The sequence below is a fragment of the Carex rostrata genome, chromosome 30 (assembly GCF_964058835.1).
Source record: "Carex rostrata chromosome 30, lpCarRost1.2, whole genome shotgun sequence".
In the NCBI taxonomy this organism is placed as follows: domain Eukaryota; kingdom Viridiplantae; phylum Streptophyta; class Magnoliopsida; order Poales; family Cyperaceae; genus Carex; species Carex rostrata.
In genome coordinates this window covers 2,424,946-2,438,773 of record NC_135947.1, presented here as the reverse complement: position 1 = coordinate 2,438,773, position 13,828 = coordinate 2,424,946, and the positions used below count along the sequence as shown (strand labels likewise).

Below are 13,828 nucleotides of genomic sequence, written 5' to 3'. Positions count from 1 at the left end.
ACCAGTACCAGTACCAGTTCAGCTCTCCGGTCATTGTTTACCTCTTGACCAAAGACATACACATAACGTCTGTAGTTTTGTACTGAGTAGGTCCATTTAGAAATGGAGAAACTGCTAACCAGGACAAGATTTCTACCCAACCGATACCAGCTTTTCCCCATGCAAAAAGCAACTTGGGCTTCCCAGCATTTATGACCTCAATGACCGTGTCACTGTGAAACAAGGCCCATTAATAGCACTGTATAGGCATGAGCTGAGCAATAATGCGGGCACTAATGCAAATGCGTAAGACGAGGAGGCTAGGAGCCTACCAATGCCAATATTCCATCGTAAATTTTAAACCAGCAATGCTTTTAATCGAAAAGCAATATTTAATTTTTTCACCCACAACTAACTTTTAATTCCCAAAACAATATCACCCCTTTCCAAAAAAAACTCTCGTACGTCCCCTCTTGTTCCTTATTCCCATGCAACCTTTCGCCTCCCCTCTTCTGCTATAAAATCCCTCTCAACTCTGCACCACTTTACAGTAACAATACCAACAAGGAAAAAACAAATAACTAAAAAAATGGCCGGAAATGCTCTTGTTTCATCCTACAATGACAACATCCGCCCCTTGCTCGATGCTGTAGATCGACTGCGTCACCTTAAAGTGACTCAAGAAGGTATCCAGCTCCCCACAATAGTCGTAGTTGGTGATCAGTCAAGTGGAAAGTCGAGTGTGCTGGAGTCTCTTGCCGGCATCAGCCTGCCACGTGGCCAGGGCATTTGCACACGGGTACCCCTGGTCATGCGTCTACAGGGTGATTCAGAAGCCACCAAGCCGTTGCTCTATCTAGAGTACCAAAACAAAACCGTACCAACGACTGAGGCTGGGATCACAGCGGCTATTAACAAGGCAACAGTTGATATTGCCGGTGGCGGAAAGGGAATCTCTGATGCACCTATTACCCTTGTTGTCAAGAAGAAAGGTGTACCTGATTTGACCCTGGTGGATCTCCCGGGGATTACCCGTGTTCCGGTTCAAGGTCAGCCCGAAGACATCTATGAGCAGGTTTCTAGCATAATCATGGGGTATATTGCTCCAAAAGAAAGCATAATATTGAATGTGTTGTCAGCAACGGTGGACTTTCCGACATGTGAATCAATCAGAATGTCTCAAAAAGTTGACCAACTCGGAGAGCGTACTCTAGCTGTGGTCACCAAGTCTGACAAGGATCCTGAGGGGTTGCTCGAGAAGGTCACTGTGGATGATGTCCGCATTGGACTTGGCTATGTCTGTGTCAGAAATCAGGTGGGCGACGAGACATATGAGCAAGCTCGGGCTGAAGAAGAGCGTCTCTTTAAGTCGCATCCTTTGCTGTCCCAAATTGACAAGTCAATGACCGGGATACCGGTACTTGCCCAGAGGCTCACGCAAATTCAGGCATCAATAATTGCAAAATGCTTGCCAGATATTGTTAAGAAGATCGATGAGAAGCTTAACAGAAGCATGTCTGAGCTAAATGGAATGCCTCAGAAGTTGTTGACGGCTGCCGATGGTCTTAAGGCAATCTTGCACATCATTAAAGTGCTGAGAGAATCTCTCGAAAAGTCACTTATAAAAGGCGAGTATGATGAGTTTCCTGATGAGAAAAGCCTCCATGGAGCAGCTCGTATTTATGAGATGCTTGCGAGCTACTCTAGCAAACTCCCTTCCAACTGCCCGACTACTAATGATCTGTTTCTAATGGAGGAAGTGAGGGTATTGGAGGAGGCAAAGGGAATATGGCTTCCTAACTTCCTGCCTCGGTCAGCTTTCCATGTTCTTCTGAAAAGGAAGGTCGGTACCATCTCGCACAAACCACATGAGTTGATCAATGCTGTTTTGTCTTACGTTGGGAATCTGACAATCCAGATAATGTTGCGCTCGCGACATCTTCAGAACTACCCGCAAATTCAGTCCTCAAGCCAAAGAGTGGTGCACAATCTAATTACTAAGTTGAATGCCAAATCGTACGAGTTTGTGAAGAACATGATTGAGATGGAATATTGCTCTGATTACACGTCGAACCCGGATTACATGAAAAGGTGGGCTGAGTTTATGACAGAAGAGAGAAACTTCATGGAGGCAATTGAAAACCACTCAAAGCCTACAAAGGTATCTCTAAAGGCTTTTGGAGTGGTTGAGGTTGGACATCTTAGGTCACACGCTGACATAGCTGAGCAGGCATTTGATATAAGGATGAGGCTTACTGCTTATTGGAAGTCGATTGTATTGAGGTTGGTTGATGGTGTGGCGCTGCATATCTTGCACAGCATCAAGAACATGGTGGAGTGTGAACTGGAGGCTGAACTGATTAATGAGCTGGTGGGAACAAAAATGGCTGGAGTTGATAAGATGCTGGAAGAGTCGCCCGCGACTGCCACAAAGCGGGACCGGCTCAAGAAGAGTGTACAGCTACTGAGGCAGTCCAAGGAGATTGTTGCAAACATCATGGATCGTATTGTTGTGGAAGGAGAAAAATGATGGTTGTTTCTTTTTCTTTTTTTTTAGATTCAGTGGGTTATGGCTATAATATGGATTTATGAATGTGATCATATTTTGTTTAGTGAGTTAAATCTATGGTTATTTTGTGAGGGGGGTTGGGTATGGTCCTTTTTTATGAGCTAGTATTTGCTGGGGTCTTAGTATATATGAACTTGTTATCTATGTTAATTTTATCTTAATTATCAATGAACTTGCCCTGATTTTACTTAGTTCCTCCTGCTTTTCTTTTCTAGTATTACGATCAATGCTCTCTTCTTAAAAGTTATAATATCATAATTTATAAATGCACTTACAAAATTACATTCCCATTTTAGGAATCACTTTCCTGTTTCCTGCTTTGCAGATTTCTCTTTGTTTAGAAAATAGTAATATCTGATGAGCTCTTTGTTCCCTCATGTTTCAATCATCGATATTGATTTACTTTGTGTTTCACTAGAATATCTCTAAGTGCTTCTTCGGCTACAGAAGGCAACATGATACGTATGCAAGGCAAAAATCATCTCTGTTTTAATGTTAAAACAATATGAGTCTGCCATTCAACTCAGACGACATTCATAAATGTCAGGTGAAATGAATTTTGATAAGATATAAATTTCGATATCAGTTATTCAATTTGCATCAAAATATTTTCGACATTGAATGTTATCAGTTTTGTCGCTACCTGGTTTTCAAAAAAAAAAAAGAAAAAAGAAAAAGAATGTTAACAGTTTTTGTTCAAATTGAAACAGATATCTAGTTGTAAAATACTTCTGAACACAATGTAATTACTAATTAGATTAAATAATATCACATTTTTTTTGTCTGCTTTGTCCTGGATCTTTAATAAAATTAAATGGAATTTGCATCGAGGTCCAGCAACAACTTTGTAGTATACAATTATATGCGCAACAGCTGTCAGAGGACTTCTATTTATTTTATATTTAATCCAAAGGAATGAAGTTCTATTTATTTTTATTTTTTTCTGTTTGGATCGTATTTAAAAATGAGCATATCAGATTTAGACAAAATACCCTCTTCTAAATAACGCAAGCGAATCTATGCAAACCATACATTTTAAATCAAACGGACTACAATTTTATAAACAAAATAATAATTACATTTTCTGCAAGATAGTTACAAAGAAAATTAATAATTACATTTTAAAAGTAAAACAGATACAGACGATGCACCAAGATTGGTGAAAAGATAATTAATAATTACATTTTTTTGCAAGACTTTCGTGCAATGTTTTGATGCTACACTAATTTTATAGTTTACACTTTTTAAAAAGTAAATGATATTTTTTTTTATAATTTTTTTTGGAAAAAATTACATGACTACAATTTGACAATTCCTAATGTTTATATTGAAGTCTTGTTAGATCACTTTCACATTTTGGGCAATTATTTGTTGGTATTTTTGAACAAATATTAACTATCCGAAGATTTTGTTATTTTTTATTAAAAAAAAGTTGTGATAGTCAGTAATGTTTTGCAAAATTTTGATGGTAGGTCACCAGATTTGGCTAAATATCACACGGTATTGCATTTTTTTTAATTAAAAATGTGGTTGTTTTCATGAAAGAAAAATGACCACCAAGCTACTTTTATATGGTTTCATGCAAAAAAAAAAAATGGTATTGTACAATTTTTTTTCATTGTAAATGGGGGTGATTTCATGCAAAAGATGTCCAACAGCCACAAAGCTACTTTTATATTGAAATCACTTATTTTATTTTAATGTTTTAATTTTTCTGAGTAAAAGAAGTGTGTGTATATAATATTTTTTACATTACAAATGGAACTTCAAACAATTCGAAAGTCGTACATGCTTCATTTTGCTTGCACAATATTATTTGGCGGAAATCAAAACTAACAAACATAGTAATATTTCATATTTTTATAAATAAGCAAATAATGTCTTCATATTGAAAATTTTGAATCAAATTAGATATAGATACTTAGATAGACATTTTTAACAAAATTCGATAAGCAAGTTTCCACTTTCTTGTTTCATAATTTTTGTAATTTGTTGCGTTATCCTAGCTTACTTCCAATTTTGTTAGTTTTGCATATCAATGTATATCGATTGATACTGGTGTGTTTATACCAGTTGATATCATCCTTTTTTATCAATTGATACTGGTGTACTTGTAAGTTAATGCTGAATTTATAAATATTATATATAGCTTGACATTTTCTTTATTGAGATAACTAAAAAAATGCATTTTCATGATTAGGATATTTGAATATTTGTTTCAAATGATACATTGCGTTGATATCTTCATCAATTACGTAAATTTAAGTAAATTATAAATATGTTCTTTATCATTTAGATTATTTGTTTTAAAAAAGTGATATCGACTACCACGAATTCTATTGAATCATTCAATATTGCATAAAAATTTATAATTAAGTCATGAAAAGTATAATTAGACTGAAAATTACGACATATATAACCACCAAAAATAACTTGAATGAGAAGCACTGCACCCAATGGCCCTAGAGCAAAATAAAAATATAAGTACTAAATATATAGTTTATAGTGCAAAGAAAATCACCAAACAAATCTGATGACTTTTTAGTATGCCGTGTGAGCAAATTATGGATCTTTTCTTAAAAAAAGAAAAATATTGTTCTCACCTATATAAATAGCAGCCTATATATTTTATAAAATTCGTGCTACTGTCTCGTCTTCTTTTATTTATACGGTCAGGGATCGAAAAGCATTATTTTAAACGAAACGGGGCTGGGCACCAAATTATTCTGTGCTAAGTACGAATTATTATTATTGTTTTGGAAGAGGATTTTTTTTATAAATCATAGTTAATTAAATTAATTTTAACAAAGCAGCATGATTATTTTTTTTTTTACAAAAGCCACAAGGACCGAATCTCCAATTTGGTCTCCAAATTTTACTTTTTGGAGAGACCGAATTGGAAATTCGGCCTCCACATTTTTCCTCTATTTCAGCCTCTGTTTCGACCTGTTTCTGTCAAGGACAGTCCTTTTTTTTTCCACATTTTCATCTGTTTCGGCCCTATTTCTGCTAGGGACAACCTCTATTTCTGTAAGGAACAATCTGTTTCTGCCAAAAACAGCCTCCTGTTTCAAAATAAAGAGAGACCAAATCCTCAATTCGATCCAGAAAAAAGATAAAATGTGGAGACCGAATTGAGAATTCGGTTCTTATGGTTTTTGTAAAAAAAAATAATAATCATGCTGATTTACTAAAATTAATTTAATTAATTATGGTTTATAAAAAAAATTCTTGGAAGAGTAACGAAATATGAGTAAAACGAGCATAGTCTTGAGTCTACCAAAGACTTTGGGAAACTAAACTTTATGGCCGTCGGATTTTTTTAATATTTGTGCTATCACGAATGCGAGCAATCTGATGATGAGACGGAAACAGGAAATTCAAACTTTCGCTCCGTTATCTTCTTCGCTAGGTGGTACCCTTCGTCTCCCTCTCTCCAGCGATCCACCGGCTTCTCTCCCCCGACTCTCTCCGGCGCTCCCACTCCATCCCTCCCTCTGTCGCTACCAGCCTTCTCTCCCCCGTTGAAACAGAAAGAGAAACGGGGAAAAAAAAAAAACTTAAATCGCCTTCTCTCTACAGCCGATACCCTCCTCTGATTCTTGCGCTGTTCTCTATCGCCCTCAGCACCTCAGTCAGACCAAAATTCCCTTAAATGATAACACATTCAACACACTTGATCTGTATCAGCAAAAAATATTAAATTGAGGAAAATTATACCATCTAACTAAAATGCTGTTACCCACTTGAATTGTACTAGAAAGTTAAAGACATTCATTAATCCAAGCAAATCAAAATATAGTGCTTCAAGTGGTACAACCATCTCAGAATTTGAGCAAATCAAAATAGAGGACTACAGTGTCCAGGACAAGATTGTTATCTAATTCTCCTTTCATCACTGCCATAAATCAAAATCCAAACCCTTCCTATTTCACTAACCCTTACATCCATCCATAACAAATTAGGAGATTTATCACATAGCAGTACCATATACAGCAAATAATCTTCCAAAAAAAAAAACATTAGCAATAAACAAACGGTAAAGAAGATCCAACAAATAACCCAAAACAAGATAAGATTGGAATTTTAGCAAGTGTTTATGTCAAAGTAGGTAAAAGGTGCTTACCGAGCAGAATAATAAACGGTAAAGCACTGTCAGAGAATGTTCAACAAAAACACATCATGCTTTAAACTAAAACCCAACTGTTTCTAAAAAATCTAAAGCATCTGTCTTTTTTCTATCTTTAACCAAAATTCAAATACTACTTGGAGGATTTTTTATATTTTTGTTTAGATTTTTTAGATTTGGCTCGTAGGCTGCATCTTTTCAAGTCTTCCTTGTGTTGGATCAGCTCAGCTTCAACCTCTTCTTCAGGCCTATATAACACGTGCCTCATGCGCCAAATCTGTGCATCAATCAGATAGATGAATCAAAATTGAGAACACAATTCTGTGTGTATGTATGTGTGGCAGACCGGTAGTGTGTGTAGTGTGCCTATAAGAGTGAGGGTAGTGTGTGTTTGAGAGAGAGAGAGAGAGAATGCCTGTAAGGTGCCGCCACCTATAGTACTGCTGAGATCATGAGATATGCTAGCAAGGGTCCAAGGTTCATCAGGGTTCCAGTGGAAATCCATAATTCGGTCTCTACATTTTATCCCAAAGAATGTTCATGACATTCCAACATAACATTTTCGGATAAGTATAATTTGTCTATAATAGTTGTGCCCAATTTAAACCAGCCCAACTAATATTTACAAAGATTTTATAAAAGGTGTAGTTTGCTTAAACTTACAAAAATTCTGTATGGATATATAAAAAATATATATATATATCTCTCAGTACCTATGACCAGCATGTGTAAATAATAGTCCTCTTGTATCTTCATTGTTCCCAACCTAATTTTAAAAATAATATTAATAACATGATTACAGCTGCGACTCAAATAATGATATGTAAATAAAATAATCGCAGTTAAAGAGGATACTTGCCAAGATAAATAAATTTGACTACCGTATCATGATCCCAGATGTTCAAGAAGCCATCATCAGCAGCAGTACCAAATACAGATGCTTTGTCTGGACACCACTATTTTACATAAAAAGAAAAAGCTTTTAAACTTAACATAAAAATGGGATCTGATCTTTACATTTTCATTGCTACAATTATATTGAAGAGCTTATGAGTCATTTGCAAATAACATATAAAAATATTCAAACAAATGTTAACAACAGGGATTCAATTCCCTGATTTTTCATCATATATGGTTCAATCAAATGGCTTTCTAACTAGTACCTAAATATTTGCAAATCATTGTATTTCAATGTAACAGTCTAATGTTATTTTTCAAATACATCACAAACTTTCGACTCAGTTGCAAACTGAGAATGACTGGGTGTTTTCTTCCAATTGTGAAAATAATGCAGGTGCAATTTGCAACAAATACAATCCAACAAAATAAGCATTAGGTGAGTAACAATTTAATTATGCCTGGATGGAGTAAAGAGGAGCCGTGTGGGCTTCAAACTTGCGAATTGGTGATGCAACCCCACCAGCAGTCAGATTACGGCGATCAAACAAACGCACTGTATGATCAGCAGATCTAAAACAAAAGCACAAGCTGAGAAAATAAATACAATTCAGATTACAGTGAAGTGTCAGCTATAACCTACCCAGTGAGAATAAGGTTCGCATCTTGTGCATTCCAGTCTACACAGTGAAGATCATCATCATGTGCTTTCTCAACCTAACAAAATCCAAAATTTTAAAAAAAGTTCAGAAATATTCCATAGTAATCATGGAAATCAAAGTTATACAACATGCCATGACTTAATAGTGACCGTCATTGAAGACAAAACTAAAATCATCATACTTTTTTTTTTTGCCAGTAAAGCTCGTAGGCATAAAATCATCGTACTTAATAAAGCAAGAATCGTGTCCTGCAAAGGCATTTTCAGAGCGAAAGAGAGAGAGAGAGAGAGAGACTTTAACAACAGGAGCATTTCCGGAGCGAACATCCCAGAGAATGAGGCAAGAATCGTCACCGACACTACAGAACTCCTGTGCACTAAACCACCACAGAAAAAGAAAATCAAATAATTAACATTTGTCTTCAGTCTTCACCAAAGCCGCGGAAGGCCAGAAGATTATTTTATTACTCAAGTACCTAGAGGGGCAGAACTGAACATCTTCAACAGTTGCATCATGGCCTTCAAATACCCCACGAGGAACTAATTTAGGGCTATCTTTTGTGACAAGTGAACTACTCCCCAACTCAGTCGATCCCAGAGAAGTGATATAGTCTTGTATGCTCCACAGTACAACAGACTTATCCTGCCCTGCATTTTTCAAAAAACTTTTTATATTTTAGATCTCAATTGAAATTGAATAAGCATGAGTTTCAAATTTTCAATTCAAAATATGCATATACCTCCTGAAAGAACAAACGGTTCAGTAGGACACATGGCGAGTGCAAACTCGGCATTTTCTCTGTGGCCTGTCAGTATCTGCATGCAAAAGAAATATTTTTATATATATTGGGTTAAAAGATTGTTGAACATAAATATACCCATGATTATGAACACTTAAAATGCAATAACAGACCAGATCAGGACAAGACTCGGCAGCTCCACTGACAGGATCTCGATTTGGCTGAACCTCCAAGTCCCATATAAACACCTAAAATCAAAATACAACTTCAATAGATATATAAACAGTAATAGGCTGCATTAAGTATAATAAAAAGAGATGTCATACATACATAGGGACTGTCAGTATGTGTGGCCACTATTTTACTGTTTTGAGGTAGCTCTTTAATTTTGTTGACCTGTACATGACAAGAAATTAGTTTTTAATTTAATCAGAGTGAACGATTTAAAAACCGTTATTTTCTTATCAAAATAATGAGGTTTTTTGTTAGATACCTCGCCCGGATGTAATAGAGTCTTGTATCTCTTCACAAATGGAGATTGTTCTACTTCATTGAACTAAAGGAGAAATTTTAATGATAAAGTAAAGCTAAAAGTTGTGCAGCATCGGCCAAATACTAGTAGAGATGTGGTAACAAAATATGTGAGAATAGGAAAGATAATTTGCAATCTACCTGAGAAATATCATCAGCAGTTCCAACTCTTGGTTGCACAATGTCACAATTTGTGATTATCAGAGTATTTGGGACAGAGCCATCAGTCTAAAAGAAAAGAAAAGAAAAGAACAACAACAATAATGATAATAACAATTCTAAAAAGTTAGAATCAGAGATGGTGTATTTATTCAAATATAAATCGGAGATCTTCTTTCCTGCTCAGAGAGATATAGACGCTGACGATTTATGTCTGTTCCTTGCTCAAATTGTGAACCCCATCTATAATCAACAAAATCAGTAATAATATTATGTAATTTTCTGACTAGAAAATGGAGTTGCAATAAAAGTCTTATTGTTCACCTACATAAGACCAAATGTATGCAATGTATCAGGGGAATAAAACAATTTAAAAGTTAGTTCGTTTTCCCGGAATCTACAAATACTGGAAACACAGGGGTATGGGTAGAAAAAAACATTAATCTAAGATACATCATCCATGAAATAGAGCTGGGATAAACTGCTTCTACATATACCCTTGCAACTAAAACCTCAAAATGGAAATAGTTAGGAAGAATAAACTTTATTAAAATGAGGTCATAACTGATAAGAATAGCTCGAATCAAGAACTCCAAAAATATAGGAGATTGCAGGAGGAGCTAAAACCCTAAAGAACTAAACCCTGACAAACAGCTTACACTAAATGAAAATTGGATAAGAATTCTCGAATCAAAACTACTCCATTTCTCGAATCAGAACTCAATGGAACAGCGAGATTTGGAGGAGGACCAAAACAGTGAACTAAAACCGCTAACGAAGTTACGAACTACACATTGCCAAAAGCTCTAGCTATGAATCTAACTTAACTAACACAGGAAAGGGAAAGGAAAAGAAAAAGAAAAATCGGATATAAGAGCATACCGACACGAGAGGGAAGGCCAGACGAGTTTGTGGCTAGTGAACCAGTCGTAGAGACTCGGTAAACAATTTTTCCAGTTGTCGTACACCATGTTTTTGCACAACGTTGCCAATGCAATTGATGCTTCGCCTCTCTCCATCATCTCTCTCCGACTCCCTCTATCTCTTTCTCTTTCTCTTTCTCGCACTAATCGTCCTCTCTATTTGGTTTTGGGAAGGAAAAATATAAAGTAGCTCAAATAAAATGCTCTCAGTCGTGACATGCTGTAACAAATTAACAGACACTGATAACAGAATCTCTTTAGCAATATACCTACCTGAGATCCGCTGCATCCGCATCGAAAAATAGTAAGTGAAACTGGAGCACCGTATTACTACACTATCCCTTTACAGTTACAGAAATGGAAGCGAGCTTCTAAGAAAAGCGGAGTGAAAACCATTTTTAATTGACCCTGTTAGAATTCGTTTTTGCAATGCACACCATCTCGAGCGATGCTTTGGAGTGTATTGGGCCTTATCGTCTGGGCCCAATAATTTCAAAATTTTGAAATCTGGGGCCCGAAGTTCTTTCCTGGTTGCATCACTATACTTTGCCCATGGCCCAGTGCTCGTCTAAAATCTGCGTATTCGACGCTAATAAAATCTGATAACATCAAGACCGTCATCTTACTTCATCTTCTCAACCTATTCACACAAAAACAAAAAAACAAAAACGCTTTGTTTCAAGATATAAAATGTATCACCAAAGCAATAAAAGAATCAGACATTATTTACCTCAATTTTCTCTAATGCTGATGTAGATTGAGTGGGCAATTTGCTAGGATTTGATGGGGTTTTGGTAACCCTTGATCTTAAACGTTCTCTGCTCCTTGTGGCTTTCTTTTTTAAGGATAATATCAACAGTACAGTATTTGTTAATTAAGAAATAAATAAATAAAACGATCACAAGATTTCTTTTTGAAGAAGGAATCTAGAGGTCACGTACACCAAAGATGTCAAATGTTACAAGTAAAAATACAACCAGAAACATAAAAAGAAATAAAAGAAAAGAAGATAAAGATAAAGGTAAATTACAACAAAAAAGAAAGTAATTTTAGAACAAATGACAATGATTATGTGGTTTCCTGGTGTCTATTGTTGTTGTCCTAATCAGGCGCTGCATTCAATCTTAACTTGCACTAGAAGTTGTTGTATCGTCTGATTCTCTTGTATGAATACTCTAGTACATCTTTCTCGCCAAATTAAAAAAAACAGATTGCAACCTGCATTTGCTTGAGCCACATGTTTGAGTCGTGCAGCAGTAATCTTGCATATTCCCCTCTATCAAAGCACACACTCTGTGGGAGCGATCTCAAATTAAGTTTGTCTAGGCTCCAGTCTAATGTCCTTGACTAGTTGGCAATGTGCAAACAGATGTTTTACTCTGAGTTCTGTCTGCACATATAGCACATGTTTACCATGGACCATCCCCTAGTCATCAAATTGTTCACTGTTAATATATATATATATATATATTTTTGCAGCATTTGCCAAGTAAAAACCATATATAACTCTTATTGGTGCTTTACTTTGCCAAATATTTTGAAGACTACTCCCCATCAGTGGTCTTCCTCAGTGTTTTAAAATGCGGTTTTGTTCATGCATGCGGAAGACCACTACATACCGCATATGCGGTATGCGGACGTATATGCGGATTTTAAAATAAAAATTCAGGTATATATATATATATATATATATTCATATTCATATATTCGAATTTATTTTCACATAATAACATAACCAACAATAATTTTTTGACTTTTTTAATATAAATTTTAATTAAAATACAGTCAAATTATCAAAACCGCATGGCCGCATTTTTAATCCGCATAACCGCATATTCGGACCGCATATGCGGCCGCATGGGTAAACCGCATAAGCATTTTGAGCACGGCTGCTGACCGCATACACATATGCGGCCGCATTTTAAAACACTGGTCTTCCTTCCAGTACCTCATAATATGACTTAACTATGAATGTTTCTTGCCTATTCCACTTCCAACATGCCACATATGCATGCCCTTCCTCCACAATTGTAGCTGCCAGTTACTACACCAGTTCTTCTTGTTCTTGTTGTGCCAGTACTGGTGGGTCCTCTAACACATTGAGACTCCATTGGTTCAAGTGAAATGCTTCATGTAATGTCATTTGCTTATTCTCAGCATATGAGTACAAACTTGGGTAACTGACTAACTGTTCTTGAATGGTGCCTGCATCCACTGTTCTTGCCAAAATCTAATTTTAGTACCATTTTCCAGTGTGAATGTCACTGATACCTGCATGAATTGGGTTAATTCCTGCAATGCCCTCCAAAATGGTGTGGCTATTTGCATATCCCATGGTTAGTTGCTGGGTTTTGTAGAAGTGCAATAATTGCATCTGTGGTGGTCTTCTATTTGTTAACCACTACCACATGATTTTAGCTAGTAATATATGCCTGATTCATTGTCTAGTTCTTCACCTCCAGTCTAATAGACTAATAGTCTTTGGTTTAATGACCTGCTCCCATGTTATGAGTGACATATATCACAAGATTAGTTGAGATTTTATTACCTGGAGCCAGCGTAGGACCTTGAATTGGACGATTTTTGTGAGGCTTCTACTTTCGAGAAAATATTCCTCCTAATTTCCCTAGCATTTTTACAAACAAAAATACAAAATTAATTAATACATTAGTATAATTAAATGATCAATTACATATTTACATGGCAACAGTAATTAGAAGAAGAATATATGAGAAAGGCCACTCGGGTGAGGTGTTGGTCTATATCAACGGTTGTGAGATGGGTGTGTTCAATTTGTTGGCCCTGCTGGTGCAATTGCACTAAAATGTTGGATGCCCCCTCTCTGCAATTCTCATTAACCTTCTGTGATGTCTCCTCTGCTTTATGAATTCACATCCCCTCAGGTTACCGGACTGAGTAAAATTGAATTGGACGACTCAAAATTGTTCCTTTTAACTTGACACGAATATCAAAGAACAAATAATCCTGCCATGTGCGCTATTTCAAGCAAGCACCGGTTGAGAGTAAATCTAAGCCGTCCGTTTCAATAGTGTTGAGTCAGGTACCTGGGAGGATACGGATCCCTGCTTTACAAATCGCATATAAACTCTCCAGCTCTTCCGTAGACTGCTTATTTGTCCCACCAGAAGAGGGCCCATAAGTCTTGTATTGGGCTTTCTTGTGTCCAAAGGTGGGCTCATAAGAAGAAGACGGCCCGTGCGAGGATTGCACAGAATTGCG

The 13,828-nt window shown here is 36.3% G+C and overlaps 1 protein-coding gene, 1 long non-coding RNA gene and 1 pseudogene across 2 annotated transcripts; 1 reads left to right on the top strand and 2 right to left on the bottom strand.

Annotated features, from left to right (window-relative positions):
- The first annotated feature begins 568 nt into the window (after nt 1-568).
- On the top strand, nt 569-2,517 carry LOC144546962 (dynamin-related protein 4C pseudogene; annotated as a pseudogene).
- A 4,575-nt stretch (nt 2,518-7,092) lies between these two features.
- Nucleotides 7,093-7,840, bottom strand: LOC144546924 (uncharacterized). The gene is made up of 3 exons (XR_013508909.1): nt 7,559-7,840; nt 7,391-7,443; nt 7,093-7,192 (listed from the first exon to the last, which is right to left on the bottom strand). It is a non-coding gene; the product is annotated as an uncharacterized LOC144546924 (long non-coding RNA).
- A 104-nt stretch (nt 7,841-7,944) lies between these two features.
- LOC144546626 (WD-40 repeat-containing protein MSI4-like) lies at nt 7,945-9,377 on the bottom strand (the record flags this gene model as incomplete). The annotated part of the gene is made up of 7 exons (XM_078295168.1): nt 7,945-8,147; nt 8,218-8,291; nt 8,531-8,612; nt 8,712-8,883; nt 8,976-9,051; nt 9,149-9,223; nt 9,306-9,377. Coding segments are annotated over 7 exons (669 nt in total), but the record flags the coding sequence as incomplete, so codon positions are not given.
- Between the last annotated feature and the right edge of the window lie 4,451 nt (nt 9,378-13,828).